Genomic DNA, 17,411 nt, shown 5'->3' with positions numbered 1-17,411 from the left:
AATGGACATATATCCAAACGGAGCTCAGACGATCCAGCTGCAGGTCTGGATGGATATCTGAGGCTTGTTTCAACTTAGTCCAAACTACTCCAGTCTCCAAATCAACTTGGAAGCTATACTATTTACAATCTACTTCTTTTGGCAACCAGAAAACAATAAGTAAGAAGCTGATATTATTATTATTTTAGCTTCAGAGAGCTGAATAATCAGCTTTGCAAGGAATGCAAGCTTGGCTGACTGCTGAGAGCTTTGCAGAGATACTCTTCTCCCCTTAACAGGGTCTCTCCATTGTCTGGAGAGCATCACCTGCCCCTTGCGTTCAGCCTAGTTAACAATCCTAGCATGCACTGTCCATGGAGGGTCAAAAGCCAAATCAGCAGGGAAACAGGAGGCCAACACAGACATGCTCAGGATTCCCAACATTGGACTGAAATCTGAATTAATCATTTGGAGACCAAGAAAGGAAGTTGTAGAAAACTAACAGCCTCAGACCCCCATTCTCCCCCCACCCCTGCAACAACAGCTCACCAGTACAGGCCTGCTCTCTGAAGCACAGCTCACAAACTCCAGCCTAGCTTGGAATATTCACATGGCGCCTTCCCCACCCTTACTTTAATAGACTGCACTAATTAGCCCTCATTAGCCTCTGTGCTCCTTCTGACCATGTCCCTTGCTGTGCAGTGGAGCATTCTCTCTCCTGAACCCATCTCTTTTTGCTCCCTACACTCAACCCTTATCTTCTACTAATTGGTGGGTTTCCCTCCTCCCACCACTCCTTGCTGATCACCGTCTCCCAGCACCCACGTACGGATGCCCAGTACTCCTTCCTCTCTCCTCTTTGAAGGGAGACCCCTGTGCACTGCTTCTGCTCCACTTTCAGCCCCTAAACTGATGTCTTGCTGGCCCAGTGGGGGGGAGGGAGCTGGAGGCAAAGCCATGGGTACACCTCATCTCCTCCTGAAAACCATCTCTTTTAGAAGATGGATGCTTCCTGCTTTGTGCTCCTGCTGAACTCGTTTGCACTTGTTTGCCTATGTTGCTGAAAGGATGCAGTGGTTCAGGCTGAGGTCTGGACACAGCGTCTGTCTCTGCCTGACTCGCTGGCTGGCTCACACAGCACACGCTGCAGAGGACTCCCCACCTCCACTGGGACCTCTGTGTCCCCCAGCTGGCTGCTCAGCATCCCCAGGCCACGTTCCCAGCCCCAGCCAACACTGTAGGACACCTCGGGGCAGCAACACGCAACATATATGGCAGCTTATAGAAAGGATTGGGAAGTCTTTTCCCCCTTTTATTGAAAAAGATCATTTCTATTCTAGTGCAAACACTGTACATTTTACATCACAAAGCAAGAGATAATTTACAGGATACATTTCTGTCTGAGAATCCCTCCTGTGGCTTCACACATAGAGCTCCATCAGCCTCATCAATCACCCATCCCTGTCATGCTCAAAACCCCCACTCAGGGGGAATCAGCCACCTGTTTCTGTGTTGAGAAAGGGGGGCCTGAGAGAACGGTGTTGGCGTTGAGCAGGTGAGAGGAGTGTGCCTTGTGACCATTTTCTCCCCTTAATGGCACCCAAACTTAGTGACAACCGGGGTAACTATGGCAACTTCCCAGAGCTGTGGCTGAAAGTCTACTAAACCTCGGAGAAATCCATGCTTTCAGGATAAGGCCCTTAATTTGCACATAAATTTATATGATTCAATAAAATACAGATTAAACATACACAGTCATAAAATTTCAGTTTGGCTTGATAAGACAACTAGACACTGCCTGTTGGCTGAGGTCATCAGTAATTAAGAAACAAACAGCAAAATCCATCCTTTCATCCAGCTGGACTCTGTTTAGCAAATCCATGTAAATAAAGCAATATTGTCTTGGATGTTCTGGTTTACATCTTGATGTTGCTAAGCTCAAAGGTGATGTCAAGGTCTCATTTGGACTGGAAACAGCCCAGGCAGCTGCGATGTCACCCTCAACCAAGCAGCCCAACCTAAAGCAAGACCCGACCAAAACTGGAAGTGCAAAAAGACTCATAGAATTATTAGGTTGGAAAAGACTGTAGAGATCATCAGCTCAGACCTCACCTATCTACTACTAAATCATGTCCTCAAGTACCTCATCTACCTGCCTTTTAAACACCTCCAGGGATGGTGTCTCAACCACCTCCCTGGGCAGCCTCTGCTTTCTGTGAAGAAATTTTTCCTAATGTCCGATCTAAACTTCCCCTGACACATTCCCTCTTGCCCTGTCCCCTGTCACTTGGGAGAAGAGACCAACACCCACCTCTCTGTAACCTCCTTTTAGGTAGTTGTAGAGAGCAATGAGGTCTCTCCTCAGCCTCCTCTTCTCCGGGCTAAAGACACAAGCTTCCCATAACAGCAGCCCCGTGGAAGTCAATGCAATTCCTTGCATGAAGACAGTGAGGAGGGTGAACAAGAGTTTGCATAGGCATTTATGTGAGCTCCTTCATAAACACCACGGTGTGGGCGTCGGGATGGATATCTTGGTCCACAGATGGATAACAGTGTACCAGAAGCTTCACGCTCTCTAAACTGTCTCCTCGATAGCTTCAGTAATGGGTTCCCATACATAGACACCAAAGAAAGCTGTTTGAGGTGATTTTTCCACTGCAAAAAAAAGGTGAGCAAAGACATCGGGAAAACCACAGACCACCAAGATGCTGAAGGAAGCGGATGAAACCTCCAAAACAGACATTTGGGCAGCCTCAGGGGAGTACATTCAGGCTGTTGTCACTGCTGGGATGTTGGTGGATCGCAGAGGGCAGCAGACAAGGAGAACAGGGAGAACACCAGGCTAAGGCACTCAATGGCTGGTTCACCCTCTGAGCAATGTTACATGGCACTGTGTCCTTTTTCATTCTGATTTGCAGGACACATTCTTCAATAGTTTCCGTGTTTGTCTAAGCACAGGAACCAAGAGTGAGTTTCTAAGTGAAGGGTGAGATTTCCAACATGATCACTTGGCTCTAGGAGCTGGAACCACACTACTCGTGATAGAAATATTTCAGTTTAGAGATGTTAGCTTCTCTGGACTACAGAAGGAAAGGCCAAAAAAAAAAAAAAAGAATCAAACTGAACATCATGGATTTCTTAAAAGAGTGTTGTTCCAGTTTTGCTTCCTTGGCTGGTATTGTCTGCCAGTGCAATCCACAACTTCTAGCTTTTTGTCCTGATCACAATTAGATTTTTTTCTTTTTTTCCCCTCAAAAATATCCATGCAGGGAGGAAAAAAAATCCAGCAGCAACACGCAAAATCATGAACACAACTTACACCACTTTGGATTTGGGGCTTTTTTCCCAGTGTTGGCTCAAATGCTTTGGCTGGATTTCCATTCACTCTCTGCCAATTTAATTTTCACCTTTACTTTGAGGAGATTTATTTCTCATTTCCTTCAACGTGCTGTTTTAGACTATCTAAGAACACTGTCAGACATCTACATATGCCCAGTGCGTCTGCAGCAAACACCAAGACGGAGACCTAAACTGCTCTGCCAGAAGTATCCCTCATGACTGATCTTCATTCTCCTTCCCTTATGGTCCAGCTTGGACCATGGTGTAGCTCTGCTACCTTCAGCGGGACCATTCCATCGCAAAGCCCCACTCGGTTCAGGCAGGTCTCCTGCACAAGCACTATTTGCCCTAAATAAGCCCCTTTCTCCTCCCAGATTTGAAGGAGGCAGGCATCACCAGCAACAAGAGCGAGCCTCATTTCCTCAGGATGCTTGCATGGAAGAAACATCTTTTGGGTTGCATCTCCTCTGCTCTTCATGGAGAAAAGAAAATGAGGTTCTAATTAGCTCTCCAGACCCAAGAGGGAGGACAGCAGGTGGGGAAAGCAAAGGGTGGTTAAGGCTACAGGACAAGTCTCATTGGGCAGTGTTATGGGAACGCCATGTGGGATGCTCCCTGCTGAGACATTACCTGTCCTCAGAGAGGCTGGCAGAGACTTGAGACATGAGTATGTCCTTGCGTGTCCCCTACAGCCACACGAATCTGTCTGACTGGGAAAAAGATCATCATCTTATTCTATCAAGTTGCAAATACCCACAGGAAAAAGGTAAGAAGGAGCGTGGCTCCCTCCAAGCATCACTTCTCTGGGCTTTCTCATGGGAAGATGTGAATTGGTCAATTCAAGCGGTGCCGGGGCTACCGGGAAGAGCTCAGACAAGGATGTGGCTGGAATTTCAATGCACAGCTCCAGGAACCTGGATGCAGCACAAACATCCTAAACATTTTCAATGGATTTTATTTTGTTTAATAAAAAACACCAACCAAGCTTGCATGTATATCTTATATATATAAATATATACAGTATATATAAAACAAATGCATCTGGACAACACCTTTCCTTGTGGCGCAAACTGTAAGGCATAGAAAGGAGTGTCCTAACAGTCCTATTCTTGGCACTACAGAGCGCTCCCCCCACTACAGCCCCCCCTGCTCACACACCCATATTGGCTTTTCTCTCTTCTTTGGCTTTTTGAGGCAGCAGTGCTGGCTGGAAATACCGAAGAAAGCAACGAGGCACTGCGAAGCCCAAGGAAGTCTTCCTTACATCTCAGACTGGTCCAGGCAACCCAGGCAGGACAACCCCATCTTGTTGCACTAACAGGCTTCTCGTAGACTAATGGTATCGACGTTGCCTCTGTGGCACAAGGGACTGGGGGGGATGAAGGATTAAGTGGATATAACAGAAAGCGGCAGCCAAAACAACTTCTTCTTCTAGGGTGAGGTGGGGCAGGGAGGAGAGGAGCAGGCTTTGCATCTCAGCATGATAGTAGGTGGGACACATCCACCAGCTGAGATCGGCAGAGGTTTCTTTTTGCAGTCCCATATAAAAATGGAAAACAACAAGGGTGAGACTGTCCTTTACTGAAGAAGCTCATAGTATATTGAGCAGAAGCAATAAACCTGACAATAACAAGAAAAAAAAAAATGGTGGCATTATCCCAAAAGGAAGGAGGAACCTTGTCACTCATGAGCGGTTCAGTTTGCTCCCAGTTTGGTCCCTGCATTCAGTTCTGGGTTAGGGTTGGCTTTTTTAATTATATTTTTTTTCTTTTTTTTTTTGTGTTTTTTTTTTGTTTGTGTTTTTTTGGGGGTATTTTTGTTTGCTTTTCTTTCAGCACAAACAAGTTGCGAAGCAGGACGGGTGCTGTTGTATTTTCTCCTTCTGTAAGACAGCTGCCTCCAGTCGTTAATTGACTGTGGGCACTTGATTCCTCTGTAAACTATATTCCTTTGCCTTCAGTCTCAGGTTGGCAATACTGTTGGCCATATTCATTCCCTGCGCCGGGCTGGTGTTGGTACACGTGGCAGAGTAGGTGGCCATGGCACTGTGGGGTGGAAAGAAAGAAATGTCATGTCAGTTGTGGTCTTCACGCCATGCAGAGAGCAGACACGCACTGCAGCAAAGTTAAACTCTGAGGTCTCCATATCCGTGGGACATGTTTCTTATGTGAGCAGGGAATTATCACTACTTTTTATTCTACACCCCTATAAATCTCTCCAGCGCGGTTCACTTACCCAGGGGTAGCCAGCGCCAAAGTTGGTTGAAGTCAATAGGAAAATTTCCATTTCCTATTTCCTAACCCAAAATGTTTACAATGAGGTCAGGGTGCCCAGCCTGCCAGTTTGACTATTGTCCTTAAAAGTATTCCCACTGGAATCAATGTCTTTTTGATGAGAGTAATTGCTGGTTTTATTGCTTGTGAAATCACGTCACTGCTGAAACACATGGTACATTAAAGAAACACGCTGGGAAAACCCCATTTCAACAATTGTGATGCATTCTGGTTTCAGGCTTTTGGAATGAAAATTTCCACATTTTTTCCCTCAAAACTTCCTCTGATCCTAAAGAGCTTGCCTTAAAGACTGAGGGGTGAAAAAATACCCACAGCATTTTTCCTCCCTTCAAATCAAGACTTTATTAATGAAAAACATTACTTTTGGCAGTGGAGGCTAAACAAACTCTGACTCCTTTCTTACCCTACTAAAAGTTTTAAATCTGCTTTCCAGACCACCAGACAATTTGTTTAACCCACGTGCCCCAGGTTTCTGCAAAAAGAAGCCCCCCTACCCCAAAACCCAGAAGAACCTTTTCCTAATATCCAACTTAAACCTCCCTTGGTGCACCTTCCTGATGTGTTGCAAGTCCTGTAAATGGGTCTACAGCTCAAAACCAGCTGGAAAACATCGAGTGAACTAGATGCCCATTTAACATAGGCAGCAAGTTCAAGAGGAAAACACAAATGCTCCGGAAACAATCTCACGTCTGGTGCTGACCCTTTCCATCTGCCTGCCCTCATGGCTCATGTCTGAGGCTCTGGGAAATGTCTCTTCCATCTACAGCCCAAGAAAGAAGATAGCTTGTTTTTCCCTTTTTCCTTTTCCTTTCTCTCTATTTTATTATTTTTTTAAATTCTTCCAGCACTGACCTCCATGATTGGAAGAGACTTTGCAATAGCAAACCTTCCTTGAGGGAAGCTGGCATTTGTTGTGCAAACAGATCCAGGCCATGGGCATGCATGCTCGTGCTGGTGGTATCTCTGACTTCACTTCAGCAGAGCTGACCTTCAGGAGTTTAAATGCAATAATCCAGTGCTGTCTGAATCCTCAACTTCCAGGAGATCCAGACCAGGTAATACCAGGAGGTTCCATCCCAGACCAAATGACTCCTATTTCTCATTTTAAAATCAGGGAAAAGAACTTCTTCAGGCAGGAACTGTCACCTTTACATCAGGAAAATGTGGAAATAAAACAGTTTACACACCACAGCTGCTCACACTCACCCAGGGAAAAGCATCGAAAACTCTCCCCAGGAGAGCACACATTCAGGGCACTTTGAGAGTCTCTAATAGCTACTGGAAGGACATGGCAGGTGGACATTAAAATACACACATAAAAATTCAGGTATAACCTTAAAAAATACAGGCTTATTCTTTCTTAGCAGAAGAATCCTACACGTTTCAAAAGAGAGAAGACCTCCCACGGCCGCGGCAGCCCTGAGTGGAGGAGCTGGTGGGGAGAGCTGTGGAGCTTTCCCATGCACTCCTGGGGCTCAGGAGCAGTTTGATTCTGCCCAGCTCAGGGTATACGGGCTGCATTTCAATGGAGTCAAGAACACGATGGATCAGTGTGCCTGGAGCTACACCCAGCCAGCCGTGCACCCCCTCAGCTCCCTCTCTGTGGCTGACATTGGGTTGGTCACTTCACCCTTGCCACTTTAAGTCAGCAGCAAAGTGAGAAGTCGGGTGCTGACTGCAGAGGCATCACAAAGTTTCGCAAGGTCTATAGCTGATGGCCACTAAAGCACCCATTCCCACCGATTTCCACAAGGTGCATCTCCCCCATGATTTTTGTGCTCGAAAAAAAATAAAAAGAGCCTCAAGAATACTCTAGCTTAGCTAAAATAGGAATTTTAGGACTTGGGTGTAAATTGTCCCCACTCAAAACTCAATTGTAACTGCTGCCCAAGTTGGGTCCAATACTCCAGGGAGCTCCTGCTCTCTGCTCTCTAGAGGTGTGGGGAAAATTCCTGCTGCCCAGTGAAGTCTCTGCTAAACCAAAAATCTACAGAAATGCACTCTTTTAGCAAGTTATTCCACAAGGATCAGTACCCAAGGCAGCTGTCTCCAAATGTCAGTATGACTTGAAGAGCTGATTCAGAGACTCTCTAGAATCTAATAAGGGTTGAAGTCACCCTGTTGCCCCCTCCCTCTGCCCCATTCAGGCAGAAAAAGTCTCCTTCCTCTACTCAGCTGCCTGCTTTCACAAAACATAGAGGAACATCATGTTTCTGAGGTCTAAAATCTTTACAAATGTGTTTTTCAATGGCTCGTGGAGTCAAAGGCTGTTAGAGTGGGAAGTGTGGGCTGACAGCACGACTGCTAGTCTTGTTTTCTTAGGAACCTATGCTAAAAAATGTCTAAGCAAAACATTTCAACTTCAAAAAAATAATAGCACCTACTCAGCTATCTATGCAACACAGATCTGCAAATAGCTTTGGTTGACCTGTGGCTGAGTGTATTTGGAGAATAAACACATTGATTGAAAAACTTCCCCAGATCTAAGAGTAAAAACCACATTGGCTGTGCAGCTCTGAGCCCTGCTCTCAGCCCTCTCCTGGACTAGCCGTTAATCAGGGGCTGCTACAGCAATGTCAGGGACGTGGGGAGGGGGCAAAGAACCACGCAAACACTCTGCATGGCTGCTTTTCACCAGGTGTCCAACACTTCAATAACCTTACTCAGTTCAAAGCCTTAATGAGATTGTGACAACCTCATGCAAGTGCCCAGTAAGACGGATGCGATTGCTAAGACATAACCAGTAGGATTAGAAGGTCTTGGGAGCATAAATTGTTTGAGAGTCTTGACCACTCCACATAGTGTAAACCAGCTGCTCTGCTCCTCTGTCAGTGCCTCCTACCCCTCTGCAGGGCACCGGGAAGGTGACAGCCTGTTCTGGTTCGAAGTGTCAGTTAAAGTGACAGCTGTAAGCTGCAAAAGTCTTTGCTGAAATATCTTGGCTTAAAACAAGGGCAAGACATCAGGACAGTGAGGATGCATCTTCACACCATGGAAAGGCACAGCCCGGTCTGTATCTCGGGGCAGAAAACCATCCCTAAGGCTTTCCCATCTCCTTTGCTCTCCTTGTTTGCATGTCCCAGGTGCCTTGGGTTTCTCATTGCCCAGAGTGGCCCCAAAAAGCCCTTCCCATTGTTCCCCTGGAAGTCACCTTTGCAGGGTCTTCTCCTAGAAGCCATTATGAAGCCCCTCATTGAAACAACGTCTTGGGAGGGACAATCTATTTTTAAAAGTGTGAGAACTAAGCCATGGGAGTTCAAGCAGGCGTCTGGTACTGTGACCAGGGCAATTTCACTGGGGTGGGGAAGGACTTGTACTTTTCATCCCTAAGCTCAGATAAAATCCAAAGGATAAGGGCCATCTCTAATTCCAAACTGGTGGTCATCAAAAGCATCCTATTCAGCATCTGGAGTGGGTGAACATGTAACTTGTTCTTCTGGAGCTACAGGTTGGATGAGGAGGACCTCATGGCGCTGAAGCAGCAAACTACCAGGGAAGCCACAGACCTAACTATGCAAGTAATGTTTGGGGTGTCAAGGTGACCAAGGAAGAGAGGTCCTGGGCCTGGTGTGACTCCTAGAAGCCAGTGGGAAGCTGGCTGCAACCAAGCCACATGAACTGGAAGAAATCCTGGAGCCAAAGTCTCCAAGTTCCTAACTAACAACGAAGCCACTGTGCTAAAAAATACACAGCAATCTCATTTTTAATTGCCTATAAGCCAGCTGTTTCCCCACAAACCAACACATCCTGTGGATCTTATGACCACACCCAGTCCTTGCTGGACTTTGGAAGGCATGGAGGAGGATACGGAGGACAGTGACAGGAAAGGACATCCCAGCTCCGTTAAGCAGACTGGTGCTACCACATCTGCACTGCTTAAGCAGCACTGACCAGAGGAGATGGACATTGACACCAGTCTCCCACCCAGAGTGGGTCCTCACTGCCGGCAAACCACAGCACTGCACAACAGCACAGTTTGTTCACACACACATTTGTGCTCGACCAACTAGAAAGAAATCTCTCACCAGTTAAATGCTGACAACTGAGGGGAGGGTTAGGAGCAACATGCTGGAGCGTGTTCCCAGTCCTTCCTTGCATCCCAACCAGTGAGACAGCCACAGAACTCCCTCTGCTGGACACTATGTGGTGGCTGAGCCCATCCAAGTGCACTTTATCGCCTTCCCTGGATCTATATTCCATGACAAGGTTTCCTCCTTGCTTTAAACTGGATGCACTAGGGTGGCAGGTGCAACCCCTTCTATTTTCAGACCCTGATCCTCTCTTGAAACTTCCTGAATTGCAGAGAGAGGCCACCAAAAAAGCTGCAACCTCTCATGGACCCAACTTCCAGAGAGCCATGATGATGCTGAAGCAAGCACACTTTGCAAGCCTGGCAGTGAGATGGGATGGGATGAGAACAGGTAAGGAAAACCAGTGAGGTGGTCAAAGTGCTGTATCCTCCAGATGTCCTGTGTAAATATAAACAGCCCATAAGAGCAGTCCAAGGGCCACTCTTGGGCTGCTCTATATTACGCCAGAAACCCGTCAACCCGAGAGGAGTTACTTACTCACCTGTAAGGTGAGGCAGTACCCCAGGAGAGATAATCGGTGGGTCTCGGAGCTGGGCGAGGTACTATGGGCTGCTCCACGGCGGTCACATCCCCTGAGTAGGATTTGAGCAGGGAGGCGTTCTTGCTGGCCAGCATGGCCCTCTCATTCCGGCGAAACTTGGCTCTCCGGTTCTGGAACCACACCTGAGGTAGGAAGCACACCGACCCACCAATCATCACTACCAGCTCTGCTGTGACAGCCACCCTTTCGCTTCACCACCTCTGCCACGGTGAGCAACACAGGACTCAGTAAAAGCAGGCTGCCTGTCACTGGAAACTCTCATGACAAGACAATCCTTATGTCTGCCCCAATAAAGAACTCATACAAGAAACTGGGTCAACGAGGTCCCTGTGGGATCACACCTGTCCTGTGCTGCAGGCAGCAAGGCCTGGGAGTGCCATGTTCCATGGTTGGTTTTGACCTTCAGAAGGTGCAGGTTTGCAAGCTAAGAGCTGCACAGCTTAAGATAACGTGAGCACCATGAGCACATAACATCCAATATCTTGGCCTTGGAGGAACTGTATTGAAGACATCTGACTGGGCAGGTGGCAGATCAGGCCTGCAGTCCTTCTCAAGGCATGCCACACTTGGGACTGCCGTACAGCATGACCCAGAAGCTTGGTGACCCTAGAGAATTTCTCCTGCCATACTGGAGTGGCCTGATGACCGCTGCGAGGTGAGGTGTGTCTGGGTACAAGCTGTGGTGATTACCTGAACTCTTGCTTCAGTGAGGTTGACTCTGCGTGCAAGGTCTTCCCGTACGAAGGCATCAGGGTAGTGCGTCCTCTCAAAGACTCTCTCTAATGCCTGGAGCTGGCTGCTGTTGAAGGTAGTCCTGTTCCTCCTCTGCTTTCTTTTCTTCTTCTCTTCTGAGTTCAGCTGATCATCTAGGAGAGACAATTGGAGATGTAAAAAGCTAGAAAGCTAAGAGCCCACAGCAACAAGGTGAATAACCTAAACGGTTTCAAGATGGAAAGGGCTTAGGAAGGGGTTTGTGTAATTTCAATGCAGCACCTTAACCATGCTGTGTTAGTCCCGAGGTAAAAAAGGAGGTGGAAAATGCATTGACCCCACGCATTTATTTCCCAGTTCAACTCTGCAAGGCTTCTACCAGCTCTCTAAAGACATTCCATGCCTCAGCTTCCTTATATCGAAAAAGAAACAGAAGTCCAAAATATGTCTCCCTGTTCCTCATAATCCTAGAAATCTTTTCTAATCAAAAAGAATCATGAAATCCTGTTCCTTCAGCTTCCAGTTTCCCAGGACTGCCCGTACAGGGACATAACGTAGCCCACTGGGGTGAGCAGGAGTTCTGCAACAACACTTACTGATGGTGAGAAGGTGTAAGGAAAGTGCAAGGAAATGGCTATTACTCTGGGCTTGAGTGTAGCCAAGGTAACGCCACTTTCTGTATGCAGCTCCGTTTGTCTTAAATGAGGACAGCACTCTATTATCCTCCCCATATCCCGACCAAGAGGCATCAATCTGGGCAGAGATGGGGAGCTGTGAACAAAGAGGTGCCAGACAGTGGCAATGAAGTGTGGCTGATATGGGTCTGAACAAGAGAGAAGAACAAAAACTAGTTTTGCCTGTATGCCTGCAAGCTGAACATGTGGAAATACAGTCAGACAGACACGGATAGCACTGCAATTGGGAAACAAAAATCCAGTAAGAGAGACACTGAGCATAAGCACGTTGGATACTGTCAACTGAAGAACAGTTGTGCACTGTCCAACATCCTCCTTGCCTTGCCCAGGCCACCAAGGTGGGGAGCAACAAACCATGTCTCCCGTAAAAGCACATATTGCTTTGTGCCTGGATTGTATTTACTTCAGCAACAAATTGGTACATCAGTACACACGGAGTCACACTTATCACTACTGCCTGTGCCTACGGTCACCAGAGCAACACCAGTGCTGAGATGGCTTTTCTCAGCAAATATCTGCTCTGCGCTGTCTCTCCTTTCCCAGCGCTATTGCATGTGCCGGCGTAGCAGCAGGGATGGAGCTAGCAATGCACCAGCACTCGCAGGTACTGGCATGCAGTGAGTGATGGCTCCAGGGGTTTGTCTTTATCAGGACAAGCAGGAGGCTATGACACTAGTTCTGCTTCCGCCCTACCTCTACCAAAGTCTGTTCACTCCTCACACCAGTCACAGCACAGCAAACACTTCAGTTACTGTGGGGAGCCTCAGTCAAGTAAGTGGAGAGGGCAAGGCACCAGCCTGCAGGAGCAGAAGGCCACTGCTGCCACCATAAAACAGCCCCATTCAGGCTGTAGGAATGGTATGACCTCACCTTGCACTCATCCCTCTTCAAGTGCTCCGGTATGTGTGGGCTCCTACCAAAACCACCAAGGCTTCTCACGCTCCTGCAGCTCCAGCCTTCATTGGTCCCAAGAGCACCAGGCAAAGCCTCGAGTGGGCAACGTCAGCGTGGTCCCACTGTCTCACGTGGAAAACAGTAGTTCCACCTGGGAGGATCTGAGCCTATATACATATCATCATGACCCAAAATACATTGATCATCGTATCTATAAAACTGCATGTGCAGGTGAATTCTGTTTCAAGTGAATCACTGCACACTGCGGCTGAGGTGACAGTCCCACCACTGAGAGTCCCAGGGCTTGACGTGCTGTATACAGCCTGGACAGCCATTCCTTTTGCTATCTATGTCATGCAAATACAACAGCTCTCCTCATCCTCCGCTCTCTAGGGGGTATCTGAGGTACCGGGAGAAGCTGACAAGGAAATTAAAGTCTACAGTTGTTGTCCTCGCCACCTGTTTGTGTTGCTTTTCACAGCCCATCTGGTAACAGTTACTGCACCTGAATGCTTTTGGAGCAAGGCCCATCCATTTGGGAACAAAAGGACATTCCTCTTAAATTAAAGTAGGTTTTTCAAATTCCTGCGGGTTTACAGCTTCTCCACCCCCAACCCCTCTCCAGCAGCCTGACCATCCCCAGCAGACTCCTTTGCAGCCTGGAAATTTCCTGGGTGCAAAAATATGCCCTTGGTTTCCCTGTATCTGAGAGGAAGCATTTGGAGAGCAGTTTTTAACACACATGGTGAATCGTAAAGCTGAGCGAGGAAGGGACTGGCAGAGGTAGGAATGTGCAAGAAAAACAAACGCACGTAGGAATCTGAGGCATTAAATCCAGGCTACAGGTGAATATTCTGCTCAGGTGGTGGGAAGCAAAGCAGTAGGATTTAACTGCTCCTTGGGCTGAACACCATGCACGTGTTTCTACCTGCTGGGGGGTTAGAATCACAGAATCACAAGGTTGGAAAGGACCCATTGGATCATCGAGTCCAACCATTCCTAACACTCCCTAAACCATGTCCCTAAGCACTTCATCCACCCGTTCCTTAAACACCTCCAGGGAAGGCGACTCGACCACCTCCCTGGGCACTGTCATAAGGTCTGTCCCTTATGAAGAAGCAGAGAAATCCTGCAGGTTCCTCTCTTGACTCATCATCAAAGCCTTTACAGAAAGGGTGAGCGATTTCCCCGGCTCTGCTGGCGAGCTTTGACATAGCTGTGCCCCACACAACAAGCAAACAGGGAATAACAAGCTTCAGGGCACTATCGTCCCTCTAAATGGCAGAAACACTGCATGCGCAGCGGCCGCAGAGACCAGTGTCAACAGGGGTGCCTGGCTTCCCAGTTTTTCTAATCTAAACCCTAATTATGTGGACTGGATGAACAAATCAATAAAAGCTGTTGAGACCCCTTGGGAGTCCCCTCCAGGTCTTTGAAGCAGCAGTTCCTGCACAGAAGAGCACAGCCGGCTGGAGGGAGCACAAGCCAAAGGCTGTCTGGCCATTGCTCAGATCCTGTGTGACAGTTACACATGAGAAAGGGCGAGCACATCACTCTAGGAAGCAAGAAGAAGAGCCAAAGCCCTAAAAACACCGGAGAACAAGAATCTCTCCTGCCAAACACGTTAACGTAATTTGCCTGGTTTCCTCCCGGTGTAAAGTGAGACACTGGTGATTCACAGCTCACCTCATAATTACCGGACCCAAAAATAGCAGGGCCAAGCAACGGAAAGTTGCAGGCAGTGGCCGCGTTGCAGTGACTCACTGTCGGGTCACCGTTGGCTAACGCACCTCCAGCACTGGCTGGCGTGGAGCAGGGACGTGAGTCACCTTCTTTTTCCAGGATGTCGCTGGATGGATGTGGCACAACCCGTGACGGGGGTTGGGAATCTGAGATCTCGTTTCAGTGCCCCCCTGGAACAGCACAACACAGCTAGATCCAAGTGCCTGCAGGAGTTACTTGGGTAGCAGGAAAAAAACCCAACGGTAATAGCCATATTAGCCTAGAGCACTGCAGGGTTGATCTCTCCTTGCATTTTGCCACGCAGACATGCCATGTGTTGATTAAAAACTGCTAACGAGGGATTGCGGACACCTAACCCCCATGTATCTGCAAATGTACCTCGCTCACAGTGCTCACCGGCTGCCTTCAACGTGTCAACAGGGTATTTTTTTTCTGCCATTATTTCTTTATCAGGAAACAATGCTGAACACTGAAAAATGGAATTCCTAAACAGTGTTGACAGCACTAGCGACTGGAGTCAGCAGAAATGGAAAGAAGAGGAAAACGGCTCTGAAGCTTTTTGGATGGTTCAGAAGTCTTTAATCAACATTCTTTTAATCAGAAATATTTTATTACAAGCCGCGTTCCCAAAAGCTGAGTTGCTTTCAAATGCAGCCCCCCCGAGAGACAGAAACTCACGTTCTCCCCTCAGGAACCTGATGCTGGAAAATCTGGGAATTTCATTTCAAAATCCCAGCCTTTCATTTTGGGCTGAGGGATTTAGTTTCCTGTTTGTGTTTTCCTGTTATTTCTGCATTCACCCACGACACGCAAATCCTGGTGTCATACATAACCACACTTCTAGGATGCACCAGAGCATTTTTTTATTGGTCCTAAATGACACAGTATGAAATGCCCTGGTTTTTTTTTCCGTTGCTCATCATGTGAAGCAGATCCATGCCTTGAAGCTTGAAGACACCCTGATGTATTCTCCTTATCGCACAGTGTCTGTTCCACTGTCTGTGACTACCACTGCAGTACCATCAGATGGCTCCTGTTGGGATGCCACATTGAAAATACAATACATTAATGCGTAAAAACACAGCCGAGAACTAAGTGCCTACATATAAATTACAAGATCAGATTTTTTTCCACCAGTTCTTGCAACCACAACATATTTTGCATTTCCAGTTTGCAGGAACGCTTGTACATACTTGTTTTTATTCCAGGTCAGAAAAAAACCTTAATTTCCAGATGTGATTTACATTGTGTGGGCAGCTTTGAAAAGTTTTGACCAGTTCTATTAAGTCCAGAACCAGCTCTTATACTACATTAATTGTATCCAAATTGAAAGTAAGTAACTGAATTTAATTAAGTGAGGGACAGAGACATTTAACCACAATATCATGCATGGTAAGGCAGGAAAGATTTGTCACTTCAGTTATATAAACTGCAAACTGAAAACGGATTCCAGGAAGAGAATAAGGAACTGCACTATAATCACAGCCTTTGAAATAAGAAGTTACTGCTAAAGTCTGAGCACTAATTAAAGAAGAAACGAACCAATTATTTCACAGGGAAAAGAAATCTAGAGACTAGACAACTAGCAACTAAAACCACTTTCAAATGAAAGAAAAAGCCCTGCAAGCCAAAAGAAAGAGAAAGTTTTATTTGGAGTGGTGGGGGAAAGAAAGGAAAAGAGAGAATAGAAGGGAGAAGAAATTTTTTTCATTTGGTTTAAAGTTAAATTTTAAGAAGCTTGAGTAGAAATGTTTCTATGTTTCTGCAGGTCTCCTGCAGACTCCTGTCCCTAACATCAGCCATCCAGGCAGCTACAGCACTTTGCAGGCTCACGTTCCAGTTTTATTCCTGCTCTGCTTTGCTTTCGATTCATTATATCCCTCCAAAATACTGCAAATCTTTGGGTGCTGGGCAGCTTTGTATCATCAAAAAAATATTTTTTTATTTATATCCTAAAAAAAACCCCACCAAAACCAAAAAAGGAAACAAAACCCAAGCCCAGAAAGGTTTAATTAAAGCTAAAACAAGGCACCAGGAAGTGAAGCAGGAAGCAGGAATGGCAATACAGAAAATCCACCTGATGACAAAGCCCTATCCCAGCTGGTTTGAGATGGAACACAGAAGTGATCTTCCACCCATGTGGGACACTGGAGATGACGGCTGCCCCAGAGCGGGGCTGCCTGTGGACAGGGGCTCTCATCTCCACCGCTTCTGTAAAGACTGGATCACACCCCATCAAGAAACCACCATCGGACACTAACAGCACTCAGCACTGAACCTCCCCAGAGCAGGGTTCACCCTAAACGAGGTGACTACAACCCAAAAAAGGCACTTTCCAGCCCCAAAACATCACTTTGGCAGAAAACAGGGGAAAAAAACCCTCCCATCTCTTTTCCCTCTGCTTATTTTCCATGTCTTTGACCAGGCTGGATGGCCAGGTCCATCGCTAGTTTTGCAGCTTCCTTTCCTAAGAATCGCCTGGAAAGAGCCTCCTCCTCCGGGCAGCAGGACCCACCGCCCAGGAGCATCCATCGTCCTTGTCAGCCATGAGCAGCGACAGAACAGGTGCAAGGCCCACGCAGATAAGATTTTGTGCTCAGAGCTGCCTGAGGTATAGCTCTAAACGCTCCCAGGAGAGAATAAACTCTTGCTTATACGTATTTTCATGCATGAGAAGTATTTTCATGCATGAGAAGTATTTTCAAGTGAAAATAATGTTTAACTTCAGGGTTCACAAGTGCTACACGGAAAAGTTATAATTACCCTACACCAGACATCACAAATGTAGGTGATATAGAATAAAGGCGACACTTAAAAGAGAACTAAATATGTTAAGGTGGGAAACATCTATTAACTCACACACTGATGAGCAGCAATATGAAGCCCGGATGCACAATCGCGATAACAGCAGGTTTATATTTGTGATTATAGGTCAGACTACAAAGATTTTTGAACAATCATTTTCCTCCCATTACACAACACTGGCTGAGGTTTTTTTTTCTAACTTTCGCTGTTTATTTGGTTTTTTTTCTGCACCATCTGCGCACAAGATCTCGAATTATTTCAATTATACAGAAGATGCAAGTATCTGAAGTTCCAGTCTTGTTAACATCACCAAGAACAC

General features: G+C 46.8%; 1 protein-coding gene across 1 annotated transcript in view; it reads right to left on the bottom strand.

Annotated features, from left to right (window-relative positions):
• Nucleotides 1-3,121: 3,121 nt before the first annotated feature.
• PRRX1 (paired related homeobox 1) overlaps nucleotides 3,122-17,411 on the bottom strand; it is a 41,407-nt gene continuing 27,117 nt past the window's right edge. Inside the window, exons 2-4 of the mRNA XM_054073619.1 lie at nucleotides 10,935-11,110; nucleotides 10,185-10,366; nucleotides 3,122-5,363 (exon numbers count right to left, since the gene is read on the bottom strand). Coding sequence (XP_053929594.1) covers nucleotides 5,225-5,363; nucleotides 10,185-10,366; nucleotides 10,935-11,110 — 497 coding nt within the window. The 3' untranslated portion in view covers nucleotides 3,122-5,224. The remainder of the gene's footprint in view (nucleotides 5,364-10,184; nucleotides 10,367-10,934; nucleotides 11,111-17,411) is intronic.

Source organism: Cuculus canorus, chromosome 8 (genome assembly GCF_017976375.1).
Source record: "Cuculus canorus isolate bCucCan1 chromosome 8, bCucCan1.pri, whole genome shotgun sequence".
NCBI lineage: Eukaryota > Metazoa > Chordata > Aves > Cuculiformes > Cuculidae > Cuculus > Cuculus canorus.
This window is presented reverse-complemented; position numbering and strand designations above follow the sequence as displayed.